The 13,444-nt window shown below is 37.7% G+C and overlaps 1 protein-coding gene across 4 annotated transcripts in view; it reads right to left on the bottom strand.

The window, feature by feature from the left end:
- The window catches only part of nalcn (sodium leak channel, non-selective), a 70,789-nt gene extending 59,742 nt beyond the window's left edge, over nucleotides 1-11,047 (bottom strand). For 2 of the 4 annotated variants that reach the window (XM_080291178.1, XM_080291181.1), the window contains exons 1-9: nucleotides 10,891-11,047; nucleotides 5,629-5,740; nucleotides 5,367-5,428; nucleotides 4,513-4,653; nucleotides 4,229-4,411; nucleotides 2,098-2,121; nucleotides 1,809-1,892; nucleotides 1,546-1,685; nucleotides 1,324-1,449 (exon numbers count right to left, since the gene is read on the bottom strand). In XM_080291178.1, coding sequence (XP_080147304.1) covers nucleotides 1,324-1,449; nucleotides 1,546-1,685; nucleotides 1,809-1,892; nucleotides 2,098-2,121; nucleotides 4,229-4,411; nucleotides 4,513-4,653; nucleotides 5,367-5,408 — 740 coding nt within the window. In that variant the 5' untranslated portion in view covers nucleotides 5,409-5,428; nucleotides 5,629-5,740; nucleotides 10,891-11,047. The remainder of the gene's footprint in view (nucleotides 1-1,323; nucleotides 1,450-1,545; nucleotides 1,686-1,808; nucleotides 1,893-2,097; nucleotides 2,122-4,228; nucleotides 4,412-4,512; nucleotides 4,654-5,366; nucleotides 5,429-5,628; nucleotides 5,741-10,890) is intronic. The other 2 variants (XM_080291180.1, XM_026144024.2) reach the window with 2 other exon arrangements.
- Between the last annotated feature and the right edge of the window lie 2,397 nt (nucleotides 11,048-13,444).

Here is a 13,444-nt window from a genome sequence, read left to right as displayed (position 1 = left end):
TAATGCTTTCAAATTGTCTGCACAGACATTCATCCAAATTGTTTATTAGAGGTAGAGAATCAGAGGGAATAATTTATTGCACTATCACAAAGGGCAATCAGAGGCATAGTGGTGAATCCCAATAAAGCTCATTATACCGAGCTGAATAATATCAATGTGTCTTATCTATGATATTCCCTTTCTTGATGACAGAGGAGCGATAAATGAAGCCTGAAAGAAGAGAGAAAATGTCCAGTGAAAAGCAAAAATATTACATTTTGTGAGTGTTATAAGAAATTATTTATGACTGGTTTTCGGCATCTGTAAATTGATAACACAAAAACATAATGATACCCCTTATTAAAGCATGCTTAAGGTCCTAAAATGCTAGTTTCATCAAACAATTCAAAGTATCTAATAAACTTAGATTTATCACAATGTGTAGTGATGAATAAATGTTATGTTATTTCAAAATAAAATGCATAATTTGTTAGAACCTTTTTTTTGTACTTTAGACTACTCATCAAACCTGGAAACAGTTGTACAGTTGTATATAAAACAGTTATAAAACCTCTACAGAAACAAAAAAGTAACACATATTCAAGTGTTATATCTCATTCAACATCATGATTCATGTCAGGAAGTTCAACAGTGCTGAGGTCATTTGTAGGAAACCTAACATCCATAAAAGGGGACTTTATTCTATTCATATAGTCAAAACCCTTTAATGTCCATATCAGAGAATGCCCCCTGCCATTGTTCCCACAGTTTTCATCAAATCCCATGTGTGTGAAAAGCTAGAGAGCTATATATATATATGTATTGGATTTGGAGAAAAAGGAGCTCAGTAGTAAACAAATTAAATGCCCAACTGCCACACCACTTTTGGACTTATATAATACAGATGAATGACAAAGCTATACATGAATATCACAATGCCCTGGTACTATATTTCCTCTTACTAATGGCTAATATATTCTGTGTCCCTGGGGTGCTTAGGAACACATCAGGGAGGAAATGGAGAAGCATAATGCAAAGGCTGGACAATGCAGGAAAATTTTATTATTATAATTACCATTAACTCTGGCTGCAACCTGGGGGTTTAACCATTCCAGTCACTACCAAAACTTTTGTCTCCAAAAGCATTATTCTAATTAAAAGTTTTCTCCTTTGACACTTTGCACTCAGTGTTTATATGATCTTTAACAAAGACACTTAGCGTAGGTATCTTCTAATTTCTGGAGAGACGATAGTTTAGTCCAAAAAAAGTAAAAAAGTTTATATCGGACTTGATAATCCAAAAAAAGCATCCAATGTTACATTTATTTAATCATTCGTTCTTACCCGATTGTATCATTAGTAACGCAGTGATAGTTGAACGTTCCAAACATTTGAACCCCCAGAATTCCGTAGAGCAGGAGAAAAAACAGTAGGAATATTGACACACTCCAAATCTGTTCCCCGGATCGCCTGCAATGCAAAATAGTACAGAAAGAGATATCTATGAGATATATTTCACATGTACAAAGACCATATGTAATGGAAACGCTTACGACAGTATTTTACTTCAGAATGTTAGTGATGCGGGAGCGAGGAAGCTCAAAGCGAAAGTAGATCCTGAAGGCCCTTATCATGATAAGCGCGCGGGGGATTCTCAGCATTCCCCATGGAGACATCTGATCTACAAGCTCTGCTATTTCAAAGACCTAAAACAACAATAAATTGATTATTAATAATTTTAATACATACTAATGCATGGCATTATGACAAGCTGCACAAGCACCTGCAGAAAAGTGCAATATATTCAAAAACAAAAAGTTGCAAGACACCTGCAGAACCAGGGACACCCAGATGAAAAATACCATGAATCCATCAAACATACACCAGCGGTCCTTCACATAGGAGTTATCCCCCTGTACGGAGACAGAAACAAAGGAGCAACAGTTAAAAGACCAAAGCCTTAAAAAGCAGGAAATACTAACATAAGTTAATAAATGAGACAAATATAACCAGCATCATTCTTCAAGGCCATATTTTCTTTGAATATATTACATTACAATTACATTCTAGGTTGTTTCATGGATAATCTTTATGGAAAAATTCAAGCATTCCCCTCACCTTGGGAAAGTCTGCTGCAGAAAGCTTTTATTGTGATAGAAAATGTTTGTGTGAGTTCAAAGTAATGGCAATATTCAAGAAATACAGAACGTGAAAATATTGTCCCCATTTTGACAAACTAACCACAAATTTCAAACCTATTTTCAATCATTAAGCCCCTGAGGTGTGAACAAACTGAAATGCCAAGGGGGGCCAGCTAAATGGGTATACTTAATTACCGCTTCCAGACAGAGAGGGAGAGTCTGTTAGGAGCTCTTAGGGGTCTTGCACAGGAAGAAAGACTGCAAATACTAGGGTGTGTTCGGAAACACTTTACAGATAAGGACCATCTTTGATTAAACACACTGCTGACAAGAACAAAAGCATGCAATTACTTTACCACACTAAGAAGATCATGTACTTTGGGCAGTAATTTTCCACAGCTAGCTTAAAACTACATATCCACAGTACCATACTTTAAAACAGAAATTACTTAAGCCTAAGATGTCATATCTGCATCATTTATAAAAGTTTATTTCAGATCAGATAGGAAAATTGGAAAACACCATCCTGATTTCAAGACAAAGAATGGAATTCGGCTATCAATAATAACTAAAAGAAACACTACAAGTAAGAAGCAGAAATGTTTCTGTTCTGCTTGAAGTGCACATTTACGTCCAGAGCTAAAACATTTAAATAAAGATAAAGAAGTATCTGATTTTGCAGAAGAATCCCAAATGTAAGACTGTTAGTATTTTATGTAATTCTGGTAACAATATATGATTAGTCAGGTCAGTCAGATTTCTTTCGGTTCAGTGGCTGACTGACCTTTTTGTCGTCAACTTTCTGTTGTAATATATTTTTTATTGCTTGCATAAGGGAACATTTCTGCTAAAGCTGCTGAATCTGGTCTTCTGTGGAAAACAACTTCTTTAGTACCCCTGTAACTGGACTAGCAACAGAGTCTGCCTCTATTGTCTTCAGAAATATAAAGTTTGATGGTGCTGGAGCACAACCAAAACTATTGAAAGAGCATACAATGAGCTTCATCTCACTGCCTTTGAAATGAAGATGGGAACCAGATCTGCAACCGCTCACAGTCAGTGAGTGACTTTCGTGCATCGAGACGGTGATAAAATACCAGTAAGGAGTCAGTCTGCTATCAGTTGTGACTGAATGGGCTCAAGCATGCAAATCAACAAATACTCCAAATCTGTTGCTGTCTGTTGCAAATCTGTTGCCATCTACACAGAAATTCACATATACTTACATTTAGAGTCCATAAGGACCTCTTAGATTTGAAACAGAAATTCAAACATTCCTCCACAAATAGTGACTTAGTTGCTGCAGGATGGCAATTTAACTGCAAAAACTTTATTTTTTTTTTTTTACAGAAATATAACCAGAAAACAGCCAGTGGGCAACCAGATGAGTTGAGCCCCATACTGCAAAGAGACATGCTGACTCAGAATGATTGCAATGTGCTGGCAATATGTCTAATTTCGAAATTAGACAGCAATTGTTTACAAACCTTCACTAATCTGACTGAGAATGATTTAGGTCAGCGACTATTTGAAGACAGGTAGCCTCCCACATAAGAGGCCTCCCACCTCGCAACCGAAAGTGGTCACCCAGGGGGGTTGAAGGTGTTGCATGCTCAGCCTCTGCGAGACCAGTTGCTCACTGCAGCTACTCACAATCTGTTACCCAAAAGAATTCAGTGCAGTCACTGAGCAACCACTAGTCACAAGGAGGTCATCTTCATATTTTAGCTATAGTGTGACTGTATAACCATAATGTACATGGGACAGAAAGAGGGGCTAATCACATGTTATTATACCACATAACTTTCAACCACAGTTCACTGCAAACCTTCAAAAATATCACGATCACAGAGAAACAGATTGACAGATTTGAAAAATGTACAAATAAAGTCTCATTTGTTGTCACTCCAATCACTTGCATCAAAGTTGTGAATAGTTTTTAAAAAAAATAAAGAAATATTATTAGTCATAATTTATTTGGCAGTAACGGTCTGAGATTAAAACAAACAAACAAACAACACCTGCCATTTTTCTGGGGTTGCTAGTCATACTGCTACTGCTCACAGAATTTCACTGACACTCTCTCGTGGCCATGATGCAGCAGCTACCTTAATGATTCCTCTGATGTGCATCTTGGCGATCATCTCAGCAGTGTAGAGAAACATGAGCAGTGTGTCCAGCGTGAATGTCACATATTGCAGCGGAGGGTAATGCTCGAACGTCTTTGGGGTGTTCATGCACACAGAGATGACACTGATGATGGCACAGGCTCGCAGCAGAGAGTGCACCCACTGATGGAAGGAAACAACAAAGGAAATAATTCCAAAAATGAGCCTTAATATCTTTCTGTATTCTTAATGTTGTCCTTAGCCAGACACACGCGTACACTCACTGGTTTATTTATCCAGAAAATGTCAGCACTGTCCGCGAGGGTCTCATCTGGCCCAAAGTCAGTCATGGGCTGGGCCTCGACCCGTGAGCTCTGTTTCCTCTTCAGCATGCTGGGGCTTGCTGTGCTATACAAAGAGTGGATCTGACACAGGGAGGGAGGCAGACCACACAATGACCAAAGATAAACAAGGAACAGGGGAATACTCTGGCTGCATCCAAGTCTGGGCAGTGGCACTACAACTTTTTCAAAACTTTAATCATATCATTATAATATAAAAATTTATTTAAGACATACTTAAAAAAGTGCAGGTGCAAGGCACTTGGCCTGCCAACAATCACTATACCTCTTAAAAATGTACATAGTTAACCAATGCAGAAATCTAGTGTATTAAATAGTAGTAAATGAGACGTGTATCAGGAGTGGCTTCAGGGTGTTTTTACATGTAGCATCAAAATTTCCTGCAATGTCTAGTCCGAAGAGTAAACTTCCCTGACTTGAATTGCCAGAGCAGATTTTTGGTGATTAAAACTGAATGCGTTGCATTGTTGAATGGCCACCGTGATACACAACGCAGCACACATGGAACACAGAACAAGTGTATTACGTTGGAACAGCTCCAGTAACTTACCATTTGAAAAGATCACGCATGATCTTCCCTGTATCGAACACCAAAGTGCCAGTAAAATATGCTGTACATTGTCCGGGGGTGTGACCAAGTGTTACCTGTGCATGTCAGCATTTGTTTGTATCTTTGTGCGAATGTATGTATGCAGAAAAAAGAAAACTTTACAGGCCATTTTAACCTAAGAACACAAGAAAAAATGACACTCTGAATGGAGACAAAGCGCACATACCAAAGGGAAAAGTAAAGCTGAAATTGCTCCAGCACTGCACATAACATGCGATCAGGCATACCCTGTAAATAACACACAACAGTTAGTCAACATTATGGCTTATATGGTATACAGTACACTACCCACATCTACAGTACGCTCATAAAGACAGGAATGCCCACCACGTCTGACATCAAGGCATATATGCGACACACTCTGTGAGTGAGTGAGTGAGGTGTTGTGGAAAAAGAAGATGGGGTGGAAGAGGACCACGGGGACTCACTGTGAGGCTCCTCATTGGTGCGTTCATCCCCAGGTCACAAAGGGGTGGAGAAACCAACCAGAGAGACAGACTAGAGATGCAAAAAGGAGATTGTCCTAAAGGCCTTGAGGTCCTGCGGCAGCAATCAGTGAATGGTAGCAATCATAAGAGCAGTAAAAAGGGATAAGAAAACATTTTTATGTCATATTCGGCACATATTTTAAAAACACAATGTCAATTTTAGAGTAAGTCAGTTAAGCTGACTGAACAGAGATGAAAAGAAAAAGCATGTCTTGCACTTGTGTGTGTGTGTGTGCGCGCACACACATATGTGTGCATGTAAAACAGCTAACAGCATATGCAAATGCAACAACAGCTGCTGCCCCAATGACTTGATTACATTACATTTTGACTTGACCTTTGCTGGCTGACATATGATGCAAAAAATATGTAAACATACTTTGATGATTAAATAAAAATTGTAAAAAATCTCCTCTTTGAAACAGAACTCTAAGTTAGGATTGGAACGAAGGCAGAACAATGTAACGGTATCACATCCTTGTTTCCTTTTTATGCCCCCACCAAGAAAAGAAACTGTCCATCCATGCTACAAACCCCATGTAGTTAGAAGCAATTTCCCAGTGTAATTGCTACACTTAACATATGCAGATGGAGACGTGAGGAAGAGTGAAAACAAAATTACAGGGTCTAAGTGCTATTATGTGGGAGTATAGGTGGCATAGACTGCAATTACTTTCCCATTTGGAGAAAGGACATGTTCCTCACAGGAAAAAATGTGATCTCTGGGCACATTAATTGTAACTGTGAGTATTTGTTTGAGTATGCAAACTTTCTTTGTTGAACTTCTATTTTTGAGTGCATTTTGAGAGCAGCATCTTCTTTCAAGACACAAGAAATACTTTTGTAGATGTGGGCATGCAGGTCATTTGTTCAATTCTTTATCTCTTAACCATAACCTACAATGATACTCAGGTATTCATAGCTGCTCTAGCACAAATCCCCTGTATGGTTGCTTATGAAAAAGTTTTTTTTAAGTTAGTGCCACTTTTCATATAGTGTCTTTGATTTTTCTGAAAATCGACAGTGCCCCTTATAATCCCGTGTGCCTTATGTATGAATTCTGGTTGTGTTTACTGACCTCGAAATGATTTTATGTGGTACACGGCGCTGGAAAATGTTTTAGTACGACTTTGCTAAGCTACGAACCTGCTCCGCTTGATGGGCATTACGCCTATCGTAGGCAGGAGCCTCGTGGAGTGATACGTACTGTGCTTCCACATAATATTACCGTATTGTGTGTGTATAACCTCTTTTTAAGTTTTGTGGATATTATACATGGTTACGCTGAGGATATGTCAGCCAATTTCCACTGGGAATGCCTTTTGGTTAAACTGTCAGCAAGGAATTTGCATTTGCACTGTTAAATCTTTATATAAATTTAATGCATATAAAAAACAGCTGCTTGTTTAAGTGAAAATACGTTGATTTTTTATTATTTTTTTGGCACGAATAAAGTTGTGGAGTTGTAAAGTATTTTGTCTAGTGTCAATTATATCGTCAGTTATATCGTTATCGCAAATTTTCAAATGTATATCGTGATAAATATTTTTGGTCATATCGCCCTGCTCTAATCCAGACATGATTGAAGTACAGACTTTCAGCTTTAATTCAAGATGTTTAGCAAAATAAATGCCTTAACTGTTCAGGAATTACAGACCTTTTTATACATACAATAACCCCACATTGTCAGAAGCTCTAAAGTAACTGGACAATTGACTGACAAACAGTTTCACGACCAGTTGAGGCCCATCCCCTTGTTATTCTCTGAAAAAATACTACTACAACATGAGGTCCAAAGACTTGTTGATATAAGTTAAAGAGGCAGTCATTAAACTGAAAAAGCCAAACGAACCTATCGGAGAGCTATGCGGTAAACACATAACAAATGGTCAAATCAAAAAAGTGGTAGGATTTCCATGGTTAAGAACAAGCCCTTCACAACATGAAGCAAAGTCACGGACACTCTTGAGGAGGTCATTATCAAAGTCTGCACTAGGGCCAAATAGCCTTATAACTGTATTACGATAGTTCAAGAAAATTTGCAATCACAATATTTCTGATGATACAGGAAAAAAAAATGCAGAACAGTGTTTTATTGGCACTTGCAGCTTGGAGGAAGCTGAATTTATAAGTGTAAGTAAATGAAGGCCATTTCCCATCCTTGTTTTCAAATGAGCCACTGTTATTTTTTTCCACCCTTCCTAATATGAAGTGTCAATTTTATGGAACAAGGTGTGAGCAGCAGAAGCATGATAGTGCAATAGTGACACACCATAAGTCAAATGTAAGCACAGAAGTATATTAGGCAGTGTTTTTCCCAGAAATTGTAAGTAAAAAAAATCACTGCTTATGACTTTAGTTTAACAATAACTAAAGTAAGCCACCTAACTCTTCAGTAGCTGCACAATATTGTCACACAAAACTAAAAAATATTTTCTGCCTGGGTTGTTGTAGTTTGCCATGGATCTTGAAAAGCCATGCTTTTCCACGGTTTCTGAGTTCCATCCCGTTTGCTCTTCCTGTCATATGAAGCGCAGCTAGCTAATTTTTGCAGCAATGACACGTAGAGTTTCTTGTTTATATTGGGTCGCACATCACCAGCTATTAGTACCTTCTTCTTTGTTGCCTAGTTGTAATCAATCGTGCGTTTTCGCCTTAAGCCTTGTCTGGAACAATTTTCTTGCATATTTTGCAAAGCAATGTGGTTTTTTTTGGAGGTTGCTGAAGTAGCTCCATATTTACATACTAAATCATTACCAGAGGTTGACACTTGGCTCTTGCTCTCAGACATGCCTGGCTCTGTCTCGTTGTTGTGCACACTAGGGAATGTAAATGCAGTGATATCACTATATAGCATTTTTATGTTCTGTAAAAAATTATACCGGTATTATTGATGACAAGACAACATAGACTACAATCAAGAGACACCTTCATTGAAGTAAAAATAAAGTGGGACTGGGCCACTAGTGTTTATTGATATTGTGACTGCTGACAGCAGTAGTAGGGTGAATTGTGAAGTGTACAGGGCTTTACTCTGAGCTCAGATTCACAGGGTTGAGCTTTTTAACCACCTCTAGTTAAAAAGCTCAACTTATCCATTTAAGCTTCCCATTGCAAATGGATAAAAGCATACTGCAGAAAGCAAACTATGAGTGTCACAAGGGAAAGAACTGGGATATTCATTAATTACCAAGTCAGTTACCTGTGTTCAGTCCTACAGAGCATATTTTTCACTTACTGATTGACAAAACTAAACGTAGAGAGACCTACAAACAAGCAGCAAATGAAAGCAGCTGCAGCAGCCTTAGTAGAGCATCTTAACAGAGGGAATGCAGCAGTTGGTGTTGTCCATGGATTCTAGATTTCAGACATTCATTAACTGAACAGGATTTTCATCCAAGTATTAAAAATAGCCCTGATATTTAAAATGATGTTAGTTTGTCCAATTAATTTTGGGCCTCTCAAATAGGGGCGTTTGTTTAAAACTGGCTGTAGTTCCCTAATGCTGTACTTTTGTGAAGTACCTCTTGAATTAAAGCTGAAAGTCACCTCAATCAAATCTTGATTATTGATTTTAAATCCACTTGGTGTAAAGAGGCAAAATTTAAAAAAAAAAATGTGTTACTATACAAAAAATATACAGACCTAACTGTATACCAAATGCATAAAATGAGCTAAAAGGCAGACTTTAAAAATACATTTTATGAAGGAGTTTAACAGTATTTAAACCTTTCATTTACTCACTGCATCAGTTTGTATTTTTTTTTCTATTTCACAAAGCTCCCACAAGGGCAGCGATTACAGCCTTGATTAAGTTAAATTAATGCTATACCTTCAAATGAATTCCCCAAACAGTTCCAAGCTAAGATTCTCACTACTTTGTCTTGCATACAAAGCCAAAGTGATCAGAAAAGCAAATTCAAAGGAATGCTCACAATTTAGGTCAAACCTTCACAACTATTCAGTGGTAGGCCAGTAGTGTGGGTATATTTAAAATGAGACTGACAAAAGCTCAAAGTGGCGACAATGAAAAGTAAAGTGGTAAGCCATTACAGTAAAAACAAAGACCTAAAAGACACTCCAGTGCTTGACACATATGAAACAGCTGGCTCTGCAGGATGATAAATGTGTAACTACTAATATGAGTGACCCACTTCACATTTCAAACTCGCATTCATCTTTTTCAGAAATAGTGTATGCTGATACAGACGTTAAATATTGTGATTTTTGATGTCAACATTAAAAAAAAAAAAAAATCGCATAGCACTTAGTATGTCACCTAATGACTGATTGTATTCAAATGCATTCCAAAGGGCTGCACAGATTAGCATCAGTAGCAGCCAAAAGTTGTGTGACGTTGGGCTTTTTTGCAAATAAACTGACATTTTCCAATTTCAGTAGCTGGTGTTTATCTGCTTTGCCAGATCAAATCAATGGATAGATGTTGCAAGATAGTGCCGTGAAAACTGAACATTTACAGGGATTACAGGGATTACAGCAAAATGAAAATGAACAAATTTATATTGGCCCAGTTGTTTAAACGAGTGGATCCCCAGGATGCCAATGTTCATATAATGTTTGTAGCATTTCTCCTTCGTTTTAAGGTTTCTTCTTGAAAACATAACTGCACAAACTGTGATGAGGTGCTTATATAACCTTGAAAATGTTCTAATTAATCGATGTAAGAGAACGAACACCTGGATCAGGTTTCCTGATTGGGAACCACGAGGGGCTCACGAGCAACTGTGAAATCCTAAAACCATTTCAGGAAAGCCACTGACAGGCTGCAGCATATGACCGATCCCATGTAAAATGGTTGTCAAACCGCTGGATATCCATACTATGACTGAAAGCTGAATGAATGACGTCGGAAGAGCAAAGGTTACTATGGAAACGAATATGAGCAGCTGCTATAGGTGCAAAAACAAGCTAAATACAACAATATACATGAATATGTTCAAGCATAGGGCCTACATGAAGCTATATAATACGTAACAACCTGACCACGTGACAGTGTAGCAAATACACTGCAATGTTTGACGAGGGCCTACTCCGGAGGATGAGATTTTCCTCACTTCCTGGAGGACCAGTAAGCTAGCGCGCGGCTGCACCTAGCCTCAGACGCATCCTAAAAACGCAACTGCTGAAAGTGACTGGCGACGGGTGGAGAAGCAGAGAAAAGAAACACGTTGAATCACTTACGAGAGGAGGGTTTCTTTTATCTGCCGCGTCCAGCGTTGTCCATGACATCAGCTGTTTTCCGGCTGTGTTGGGATCGTATGGAGAACGCGGGAGCGCGCAGGTAGCAATCACATCAACAGCACTAGTGCGTGCTGCGGAGGCGCGCAGCCGTTTCCGTGGTAACAGTTTAAGATCGCCATGCTGCTCTATCACATCACACAAGTATATTTATTTGCATTAATGGTAATCGCTTGATACGCAGTTAATTTGAACAGACTATATTATTATTATTACTATTATTATTATTGTTGTTGTGAATAGTTGGCAAAGCTTGTCTATGAGAGATTTGCTCAAAGACGGTAAAAAATGCAGCGACAGTTGTCTGAAGATAGGTCTGTCCTAACAATTAATTAAATTTAATGTGCATTTTACATTTAACAATGGATAACTATCACAATGTACATTTCAAATTCCTTTAATTTTAAATATGATTATATTGTCTATTCTGTAAAATAGTCAGATGTCTATTCTTATTAATGTACAGAATTCACCTGCTTGCTGCTACTACTGCACATTCACCCAATGTATATACTATATATGTAATGTTCTTCCTCCTGAAAGAATACAACCATTGGATATGTATTAAATCACAACTGTGCTCTTCATGTTATAGAAAGTAAAAGACAAAAGTGGAAAACTTGGATTTCTTACTAAATTTCTGTAATATATCAAGTGACCTGCCTTCACCTGATTTGATATTGCATGGGTGGGTATTGTCCAAACGTGGGTGTAGTTTCAGTCGTAGTAAATTCAGTAACTGAGGTGCAAATTGGTTTTAACCAAAATATCTTTTTGCCATTTAGTTGCTTGAAATCACCCAGGGGTGCTGCAGTATCTTGTAGAACCGGTTGATTATTTGCCATTGATGTGCATTGTTGTTAAATATAATCTTCTGAATTGCTCTAGTAGGGAAATTTAGCCTGCTAATCACTTCATTCTATTTCAGTATTTTAATGAGCCATGATAGTGTGATATTGACCTGAACCCCATCTGAGCAACCAATATATGTATCATGCGCTACATTTTGTTTTGGCATTGTATGAGCCATATTTAGTGGGGCATCTGGATTACATGCAGAGATTCAGGTGTCTTGTTGAGCCACTTAAAACTGACCTATGACTCATTCAAAGGATAAACCAGTGTTGTGTCTACGCATAATTTAACAGCATAACAGACAAATAACCCATTTTATGGGTTATTTGTATTTTTAGGCACTTTTTATTAGCAACCTGTCATAAAACACATAAGTCATTCCAATTTATTTAGTCAAATCTGCTAAAAATGTCAACGATAACAGTTCAACAGGCATAATATAGCATTTTTGCACAAACAAGACGAATTCCAAAGAGCTGTTAGCCCAACATGTCAGTCCTAAAAACTATGTGCAGTAGTTCAACAGTATCTTAAGTGATATCCTTAAGAAATGGGGAAAAAATCCAGCAAAGACACAAGACATGAGAAATCCATCTGACTCTTGAGTTGACCCATCTACTCTTTATTGATGAAATGGTCTCTGTGGAAGGACTGAAAATAATTAGCAACAGGTCTTATGGAGGGATGAATTCAAATTAAAAAGTTTGGATCAAAATTGTTGTCAATATGTATGACGGAGGTTCAACAGTGTAAATCTGTAAAACACAGTGGTTTTATTATGGTTTGTGAGTGCATTTGCTGTGAGTCAGTGGTGTCAACATTGAACTGAATTATGAATGCAGAAAACTGTGGTCAGATTTTTATCCACCATACAGTATCATCTGGAAAGAGTCTGATTGACAAGGGCTTTATTTTTCAGTATGGCAATGATCACAAACTCCATGCCAATGTAGCAAAAGCATACCTGGATAGAAAAAACACACTATGGAACACTATGAGTATGGATTAGCCTCCCCAGAGTCTGAAACTCAACATTATTGAAGCAGTGTGGGATCATCTTGACAGAAAACAGAACAAAAGGAAAAGGCAGCCAACATCCACAGGAGAGCTTCAAGAAGCCTGGAGAACTATTCCTGAAGACTATTACAAGAAAACTTGTCTAAGAAAGTTCAGGCTATGTTGAAGAATAAAGATAGTCATACCAAATATTGACTTTGCAGCTCGTTAGAACTGTATAAATTCTGTTTGTGCTTTATGTACTGTATTTCCATTTGTGTTTACATATGTTTCAATAAATCACTGCACCTATATCCAGTGTTCCTCATGGGAGGTGGCTCAAAACTGTTATGCAGTACCCTAAGTACTTCTCTGTTATGCTACTTTCTGTTTCTATTCTACTGTTATTTTGTACAAAACATTGAATATCGTGCACTATACCATTTATTTAAAGCCTTAATTCCCTGTTATTTTGGAGGTAAATAACATTATTATAGATAAAGCTACCACGCAATAAAAAAATTGGAACCATGCTAACAATTCACCATATACTGAAATATACCTGTTTTGCCAGAGCAGAGGTTTGCTTTGCTTTCAAATAATTATTCTTATCATCATTATTTAATATTATCCCTGCTAAGTCAAC

This window comes from Astatotilapia calliptera, chromosome 16 (genome assembly GCF_964374335.1).
Source record: "Astatotilapia calliptera chromosome 16, fAstCal68.1, whole genome shotgun sequence".
NCBI lineage: Eukaryota > Metazoa > Chordata > Actinopteri > Cichliformes > Cichlidae > Astatotilapia > Astatotilapia calliptera.
Note: the sequence above shows the minus strand (reverse complement) of the source record. Positions and strands in the feature narration are given on the sequence as shown.